The sequence below is a fragment of the Apodemus sylvaticus genome, chromosome 3 (genome assembly GCF_947179515.1).
Source record: "Apodemus sylvaticus chromosome 3, mApoSyl1.1, whole genome shotgun sequence".
NCBI lineage: Eukaryota > Metazoa > Chordata > Mammalia > Rodentia > Muridae > Apodemus > Apodemus sylvaticus.
This window is the reverse complement of record NC_067474.1, coordinates 120,305,672-120,315,510: the sequence shown is the minus strand read 5'-3', so window position 1 is coordinate 120,315,510 and position 9,839 is coordinate 120,305,672. Positions and strand designations below refer to the sequence as shown.

General features: G+C 41.4%; 1 protein-coding gene across 1 annotated transcript in view; it reads right to left on the bottom strand.

Moving 5' to 3' along the window:
- Positions 1-2,947: 2,947 nt before the first annotated feature.
- Positions 2,948-9,839, bottom strand: part of Fyb2 (FYN binding protein 2) — an 83,185-nt gene continuing 76,293 nt past the window's right edge. The window contains 4 exon segments of the mRNA XM_052175817.1: positions 2,948-2,985; positions 3,071-3,227; positions 5,549-5,642; positions 8,771-8,857. Coding sequence (XP_052031777.1) covers positions 2,948-2,985; positions 3,071-3,227; positions 5,549-5,642; positions 8,771-8,857 — 376 coding nt within the window.

The following is a 9,839-nucleotide window of genomic DNA, read 5'->3' as shown; positions in this document are numbered from 1 at the left end:
TGTAAAATGTGATGGTTTGTATATGCTTGGCCCAGGAAGTGGCACTGTTGGGAGGTATGGCCTTGTGGTGTTGGGAGGTATGGGCTTTAATACCCTTGTCCTAGCTGCCTGAGATTGACTATTCTGCTAGCAGCCTTCAGATGAAGATCTCTCAACTCCTCCTGTACCATGCCTGCCTGGATGCTGCCACGTTCCCTCCTTGATGATAATGGACTGAACCTCTGAACCTGTAAGCCAGCCCCAATTAAATGTTGTTGTCCTTTATGAGACTTGCCTTGGCCATGGTGTCTGTTCAAAGCAGTAAAATCATAAGACACACAGTTGATGTACAGAATTGTGAGTAGTTTTACACACACACACCCACACATAACTAAAATATTGGCAAAACAAAAAACACAACACAAAAAGACACAGAATAAAAATATGTGCTAATCAATAAAGGAAAATGAACAAAAGGAGGATAACTCTTAACCCTTGCTAGTCTGCGTTGGAAAATGTTTTCAGCCCATATTCAGGTCACAGCTGCTGAGGGTTGTGTCTTTCATTGCCAACACAGGGCCTGCATGAAATTCAGTTGGAAAAACTAGACAACAGGTGCTTATTCACACATGGGGTGGCTGTGGTGATCTGGCCTTGCTTAGGTGACAGCAAGACTACGGGCATGGCTTTGTAAAACTGCTGAAAATAATGTGCACTCTGCAGGTGAAATATTATGCAGATGTCTGTTCCATTCATTTGAAGTTTACTTGCTTATAGGTCTGGGTGACTGTTGATGAGAGCAAGACATTGAAGTCACCTACCAGTATTTCTATGTGGAGGTCAGTCTATGCCTTTATATCCAGAGCCAGCTCAGCCTAATGAAATGAGGTCCACTGGTGTTTGCTGAGTGTATGCTTAGATATGTTCCTGGGATCAAAATGAAGTGACATTGATTACCTCCTGTGCTGGGCTTCAGTTTTGAGTCTAACATGTCAGACATCAGTATGGCTGCACCTGCTTGGTCCATTCTCTTGTGCTGACACATTAAGGCTGCATTTGTTTTTGCCTGTTGAAGTTCACTTCCAAACACCTAGTTGAGCTATGTGCAGATGACCTAGTGGGCTCATTTAGTAGCGTTCTCTGCATGTGTGTAGGGTTGAATCCTATCAGGGAGATTACTCCTATAGGAGAGTCCCTCTCAGTAACTATTGATTGCCTATAGCTCTTCATCTAGGTGTGGGGGCTTTGTGAAATTTCCTTTATAGAATATTGTAAAGAAGTCTTTTTTTCTCTATAATATGTAACCCCATTAATCTGACTCCCCCCAAAAAACATTGGAGTTTTCTCTTAGCCTAATCCTTGAATGGGTCCAAGTCTTTAGAGGAAGTCTTCCAGTCAACAGTCCCCCCCAAGACTCAGTGCATACTATTAGCCTCAATTTCTTGATAGTCTCCAGGAAGATAATTTTTTCTAGTTTCTGCCTTGCTTTCAGACCAAGCTTTGTGCCACAAAACTTTTCTTAATCGTTAAGCCATTACATTTATATATTTAGTTTTTATGTTTGTGGTAATGTACCTATTTTATTCTATAAACTTAGAACTCTGTACATACCTTTGATTCATCTCTTTTAGGATGAAATGCCCCTTTTGGCAAGTGCCATTGGGACCATGTAAAAGAAGATGGAAGACCACGGAAGCCTAAAAAGCAGATTCAAAGTAGGAAGGATGGGTCTGTCAGGAAAAAGCTTTCTTCATGCCTTCTGCTAAAGCACAGTTCTTCATGTATGAACGAACGCCACATGAATGCATGTATCCTGGAGGGCCAAGGATGGTCTATCATCTCCTGGAGTTACAGATATAGTAACTACTACATGTGGGTGCTGGGAACTGAACTTGGGTCCTCTGGAAGATTAGGAAATGAGCTTAAAATGTAATAGTTGAAAGCATATGTAGACTTTATTAACATACAGTGCACATCAGGTAGAATCAGAATCTTATATACAATTCTGTAATTTCTACTTTCTGTCATGTAAATGGAATACATTTGAATGTGTTTTAGCCAACAGACAAATATTTTCCACCATTTTGACATGATACTTATATATATTTATATATTTTCACATTTTTGTTAAATATACTTAAACACTTCTAAACAATAGTTCTGGTTGAGTTTAGAAAAGACCCCACCCCCATCCCTCCCCAGCAAACTGTTCCCTTTAGCAGTACTTGTCTTCTCATATTTCATCTTGGTTAAAAAACAAACCAAGTGGTTTTGGCTCAGGAGGTGCTGTCATCATTTAAAGGAGCATGGTCACATTATTTACTACATAGAATTCATATGAAATGTAGATATGCACCAAGCAGTTATACATACTGTATACTAATGTCAGAATTCACTCTCCATCTGCCCAACTCCCTGGTGCCAGAAGGCAAGATTTCTAACTTGGGCCATGGCTCATTAGGCACGTGCTCGCATACTAACATACTGCTTCATACGCTCTTGAACCAGCAGGAAAGTAGACATCGAAACTTTTATGGAGTAAAACCAACATTGACTTGTTGAGGGCTTTTCTTCTGAGTTTCTGACAGAAGTTTCCACTGTCCATCTCATTTTGAGGCAGGAGTTAAAAGTGCTGTGGGGCCGAACTCACACTTAGGACACATCCTGACATCATCATGTAGACCTTCGTAATGAGATCAGCCCTGATGCCTGGGACAGAAAGGAATATGTGCAGGCATTATGAAAAACACGGTATCAGAACAGTTAGGAGATTGCAAGTGATTTCTAAAAACTGTTTACAAATGGGCTTTGCATACTAGTTCGGTAAGTATTCATGGCCTCCTTCAATGCAATCCTAGACAGAGTATTACATAGCTGGTTTCCAAATAAGCTCTGGTCCCTCAAGACTAGAATATACAACACGACATTAAGTACCTGGACCTCATGATTGGATATAAAATTAAACAACTTACTTGAAATCTAGGTGTTCAATGAGCACATATCCATCTGTAGAAACAAAACTCACATTACTAACCTGAGGCTTCTAGAGAAAATTCTTTAATATAAAGAAAAAATTTCACCATAAACTCACATTTGCCTTTGGAATTGCGACATATCACTAAGTTTTGCTCAGTGGTGTCAATGACTTCCAGCTGTTCCCCAGGAGTTATTGGCAGATCAAGCATTCCATTTCGTGAATTACTGGAACATGCTACAGCTCTGTTAATGACCATGATTTCTTTACCATACTAAAATGAGAAATTACTAGTAAGGGCATGCTTGCATGATTATTATAGCAGAATTAATGAAGGGTAAAATACAGTAACTTCAAAATATACATGGACAAAATAAATGATGGGGATATTACAGTGGAACTCCATTAATATAATAGTAAAATCCAAAATAAAACATTTGTATAACGTGATTATATTTTGAAACTGTTTTCACATCCACTAATACATATTAGAATAAGTCCTGGTGGGTTAGAATATAGCACGGTTGGTTGGTGTGCTGTAACAATACCGCAGGTACCTCCCAGTTCAGGAGAGGCAATGTTTAACAAAGCTGTAAAGTTGACTTCCTGTTTCTGGATGTTACCTGACCCTCACCTTTGTAGGGTACATGGACTGTAAAATGGCAGGAGTTGGTATGGGGTAAAGACAGGCATTTGAGAAGGAGCAGCCTCTAACTGGAAATTTGGTTCATAAACCCACAGGATATTTTCTTCCTGATGAACTAGCCTCTACAAGTACCTTGTCATGCACTGACTGGGAAAACAAGCCTAGGAAAGGTAGCTTAGGTCATAGACATCCTTCATCAGATTAGAATGGAATGTCTCCACTTCCAGCTTCCTCCTCAGCTGGCTAAGCATGCTCCTTCTACACCCCCCCCCCCAGCCCCTTGTGTTTACTAGGAATCCTCAGTGGTTTCTTCAAATACAAATCTGATGTAGGTCATCTAATTACAACGTTCTGAAAACTCTGTTGCTCTTAGGATGAGATCCACATGTTTTTAGCTTGCTATTAGAGGTTCTTGGCACACTGTCATCCTTGTCCCTTTGTCTCTGTCCTCCTCACTGAACCCCCAGGAAGCTCCATGAGATTTTGTAAGTGCACCATGCTTCTATCTCCAGGCCTTACTCAAGCACATTCAATTTTTTTTTTTCTACTTGAAGTACTCATCTACCAATGACCTCACAGACCCTTGTGACTACCACTAACAGATTACTGTTGCAAGTGTACTAAACATATTTCTATTGTAGAATTTACCAAACACACTGGCTTTTTTTTAAAAAGAAGTTTGTGTTCCCAAGTTTGTACCTGCAATTCCTGTCACCAGTGAAGCACACACAGTTTTATTTGAGCTGGATTGAAGTGGCATATTTTTTCCTAAAGGTAACTAGAAGCCCCTCAGGTAATTAAGGATAGACTTAATTGATATAGAGATGGGATTTCTGTCCCATGTAGGATAGTTAAGGGAGAAAGTGCTAGATGGATTGTAGGGTCTTTGCAACCAGAGGTTGCTATACTACTGCTTTGATCTAATTAGATGGCCAAGCAGAAGATAATAGTGGTTAAGGGTTCATGTACAGTCAGTCCTGTTTAGTTCACTTTCAGAACACTTTGGGATGTGTATGAAGTCTGAGGTAGAGGCTCTGCTGAGCATATGGATGTGAAGACATATAAAGTATCGGTCTCTGAGAAGCTCACAGCGCTGTGTAATGAAGTTGGTCCTTAGGGAAGCAGAAGAGCAATCCCTTTAATCAGAAGGCTTGAACAGGTCTTTGTGGAGTGAGAAGATGCCTCAACTGGTTCTTGGTAACAGCCAACAGGTGGAGAAAGTGGAGGGGGCACATCAGATGTGAGGTAGACCACGTCGGTGCCTGGAGAAGAAGCTGCAGAAGTGAGGTAGAGATGCAAGCTCTCTTAGAAACAAAACTATGAGCGGGTTTGTTGGCAAAGTAGAAAGAGCAGAGACAGGATGTGAGGAGAGAAAACCTAGATTAGCTATGGCCTGGACTTGAGGGAACTACCAAGAAATATTTCTGATGAAGCTCTGACTTACAGTGTGCCTCCTCTTTATAGAATTTGTCTCTGTTCATCTGCTGTCTAGTGCATGGATGGTGATAAACTTGTTTCCCAAATTCAGAAGTTCTCACTTCGGAGAATGTGAAATCAGGAAGGACATCAGCTTGGGAGCTGTGGAAAATGCTCCGTAGACTCTTAATGAAAGCCATGAGTTTGAGATGCTGCTACAGTAGTGCTTGAACACAACATGTCCAGCACACTGGGAACCGAAATATGAAAGGCTCTCTTTCCAAACAGTGCTGTATAAATGAGCTGAGGGAATGAGATTTGAATAGGGCCTTAAGCATCACTGGAGATGTGTATCAGATGGAATAGTAATATACAAACGCATGCCAGTATAGGGATGTATCAGATTATACAGAAGGTCATGTCTATCTCAGAGTGGCTGAGACACAGCAAACTAGTGGAGCCTTCAGAGTGGAAGGTTTAATTGTCAAAGACATTCCTTTTCTGCTAAGTTTTACTTTCAGAAGAGAACATACCTGAAACCTTTCCCTGAAGAGTTTTTCTTCTTTTTCCATTCTATTCTTTTCTAATTTTTGCTTCTTGGTTCTGAAGAAATGTCTGGGAGAAAAGCTGTCAAGAAATAACATGGGCACAGGTAAGTGTAGCACGGCAGACATCCTACACTGTGAGTCCAGGAACTTGCCCTGTGTCAGGATACACTCAGGCACAAGTTTGTGTACGTATAATTTTACATATATCTATGCATATGCACACACATCTATCTGTACACATACCTCTACTACAGCAGATTGTCATAACTGCTGAAAATGGCAATATCAACTATTTTCTGTTTAATACATACTTATATATTTTTCCCAGTGCTGAAAATCAAACCCAGTGCTTCATATATACCAACTGAGCATCCTACTACTGAGATTTCTCTCTGAGAATATTTTTTATAGCAAGCAAGCATGGAATAAAATCAGCTTGATATAGAGAGAATGGTTGCATGCAAGAGGAGCAATGGGATAGGAGAAATAACATGTTTTATAGAATAGTAGGTGCATTTTTTCTTTTTCTACTGCAGTAAGAAAACACCACGACTAAGGCATCTTATAGGGAGGAAGTGTTTACTGGGCTTACAGTTTCTGGGGGATTACAGTCCATCATGCCAGGGAACTGGCAGGCACAGTAACTGGAACAGCAAACACCAAGCAGAGAACTAGGAATAACACGAGGCTTTAAACTCTCAAAGACCACTCCCAAGTGTCATACATCCTTCAGCAGGGTCACATGTCCTAAATGCACCCAAACAGTGCCACCACCAAATGCCTGAGACTATGGGGGGCATTTACCAGAAAACACCACAATAAGGTAACTAGTTTCGACAACATTTAACATAGATTTTTATGTTTTCAATGTAAAGAAAGAACAGCTGGGATGATGGAATGTACTTGGGCCAAAATAAACCTTTCTGTCTTAAGGTTTGGGGGATATTTTATTATAGCAACAGGGAAACATAAAGGAATGCATGGACAGAATTAAGAATATACAGCAAGATGCAGCAAACATGGCCGAGACTCTAACAAAATGGACAAACCTACAGCAGATGTTGACTCGTGACCCCTCCCTTGTTCTATATCCTGCTTTACAAATAGACTTTGGTTCTACTTAGCAGTTTCATACATGGGCAGACAGGGTAATATCACCCAAGTCCTGTCAGTTTTAGTGAGAAGTATCTCCTATATTGGGGTATGTCTTTCCAAGATTCTAGTCACAGCCACATTCATTACAGATTACCGTGGGAGCATATGGCATAGTTTAGTGACCTGAGACCCTACTTGGTGCCATCAGCTTCAATGCACTCGACAGCTGACCACACATACACATCTCTGGGAATCTGCACCATACTGCATATACCTCCTACTATGAAGGACTATTGAACTTAGATTGTATTCAGCTATACTTTGCTTATGTCCTGTTACAGAAATGGAAAGGAAGATGTGGCCTGAACTGGCTTTGGGTACATGTGTAATGAAGGCAACCATGTCCCTATGTAAACTTTTAGGGAGAAGCCTTTGCTTACTATTTTATACTCATCCTATAACTGGGCACACACATGATTAAAGTGAGATGCATTGTGGGATGGGCATGCACAGGGAATACATGATTATGCTGCCCAATCTAAGAAAATCACTCAAACTACACACCGGTGAGCAGCACCTCTTGGATTCCATATAAAGAAGACTCAAACAACGTCCCGGGGCCTTTGAGGCCTGCTGCTCTCCTACAGTGTATTCTGACCTATTCTAGCTCTTTGCTTTGGAAAAAATTTCCCTCAATACTTTGCAGCATGTGTTGGTTTTTATTTCTTTATTGAATAAGAAATATTCAAATATTCTTGTATATTTCCAAGAACCTGGAAATATCCCTTTTAGACCCTGACACTGGTAACAATACTATTCTCTATGTCCATTCCTGTCAAAAAATAATCCATCTGCATACCCATTACAGAGGTATATTTCTAAATTAATCATGCCACTCTGAGATGGCACCCTTCAGGGCCTTGAGCTACCTACAGCAAATGCTGGTTCTATTAGAATCGTGCATGTTCCCTCCACATACGGTGTCTATTTAGGCCATGCATGTCTTTGTATTTGAATATTCACCCAAATTTTGTAATTCCTGGTAGAATAAGCTGTGAGTTAACTAATATGGAAAATACTTTACTTAATGGCATAATAGTTGTCCCAGAAACCATTAAAAGGATCCAAGAAATTGATCCATTGCTCTTTAGAAACAATGATAGCCTCATCATGGAATTTTCAAAGTGAGAATATATTAAGTCAGTTTAAGAAGCAAGTACTAGAAAAGTACTAGTACTTTTCACATTTCCCCAAAAGCAGATGTGAATTGATGACAGATAATGCTGGACTAGATAAGAGTTCAGAAATCTTCCTGACGTTGCACTTGGATGTCTCTTCAGCTATGCTATTCAAACAAGAATGATGCATAATATAAAAAACAAATTATCAACTTTTCCTTTGCATACCTCTTTCCAAATTGGTAACAATAAGTTTAAGGGAAGGACTGCCTTTGCCACTCTGAGTTTCAATTCGCTACGGACAAATGTGACTTCTCTTGGGGCACCCCAAGAAAACCATAGGTTTCCTGATACAAACAAATCATTGACTATTTACTAAGGATTTTCCCAAAAAGTTTGTCAAAGAAAGTCCCCCAGATCCTGTATCGGGTAGAGGAGCACACAGCTAAGCGAGCACTAGAGGACATGGCCTCCCTGAGCGGTCAGTGCCGTCTGAAGCCCATGGGTGCAAGTCATCTCCTGAGCCGATGAAGCGCTCTCATTACATTCTGACTATAGTCATAACTAAACTTACATTTTAGCAAAGTCAGTTCTGGCTGATATTCTATTCAAGCTCTATCCTGGAGGGATGCTCCTATGGTCTAAAAGACAAGAAAACTGTAGGTCCTTTGTTGTTTGCTAGGGGCTACCTTCTATGCTTTCTTATTCCTCATTGGTGGACAGTAGGGAGCAGATTGGAGATGGGTGTTAGGAACTGTGTATTTATACCTTTATCTCTTTTATCCCCTCTCAGTTGTACTGTGAAGTGTTGCTAGTTCTCAGTTGCAGGTGAGGAACCTGAAAATCAAAAGTTAAGGACTTGCCTGAGGTCCCACAACTGGTAAGAGGTGTAGAAATTGCAGTAGTGGAGTTGTAAGTGCAATTGTGTTCCTACCTTTTGGATCCATGGCTGCCTTTCACCCCCTTTTTTCCTTTTGGTGTCAAAAACTTAGTCTTCCAAGTTTTTACTTTATTTTCGTCTCTGAGGAGAAAAACGTTTTGATCAAGTACATTACAATTCAACTAGTAAACATTTACAGAACCACCAGTGTTTTCTATGTCAATGACCAAAGTAGTTTAAACATAATCTAGAAATTCATATCCACACTCACAGCAAAACCATACAGTGAACATCCTGATAGCTCCACTGTTATGACTTCATTTACAAGAATGGAGGCAGGCAACCTTAGGAGGTAGGAGGTTGTTGGGGGGAGGGGGAGGGGGTCCTCCAGAATGTACCAGAGATCTGGGAGGCGAGAGACTCTCAGGAATCAAAGGGAGGGACCTTAGATGAGATGTCCTACAGTAGGGAGAGGGAACTTACAGAGCCCACCTCTGGCAGGAAGACAGGGCATCAAATGAGGGAGGGGGCCATCCCACAGTCACAACTCTGACCCATAATTGGTCTTGTCTGAAAGAACTGCAGGGATGGAAATGGAGAGGAGTCTGAGGAAAAGAAGGTTCAGCGACAGGCCCAAAGTGGGATCCAGCTCAAGGGGAGGCCCTAAGGCCTGACACTATTACTGAGGCTATGGAGTGCTCACAAAAAGAGACCTACCATGGCTGTCATCTGAAAGACCCAACAAGCATCTGAAAGAGTCAGATGCAGATCCAATCAATGGACAGAAGCTGCTGGCCCTTGTGGTTGAATTAGAGAAAGCTAAAAGAAGCTGAGGAGGAAGGTGACCCTGTAGGAGCAGTCTCAGTCTGGACCACTCCGCCCAGATCTCTCAGACACTGGACCACCAACCAGGCAGCATACTCCAGCTGATATGAGGCCCCTAACACATACAGCAGAGAACTGTTGGGTCTGGGTTTAGTCAGACAAGACGCACCTAACCCTCAACAGACTGGAGGCCTCAGGGAGTTTAGAGGTCTGGTAGGGTGGGGGGTGTGCAGTGTGGGGGTTGGAGATATCCTTGTGGAGGCAGGGGTGTGTGGAGGAGGTATGGGATATGGAACAG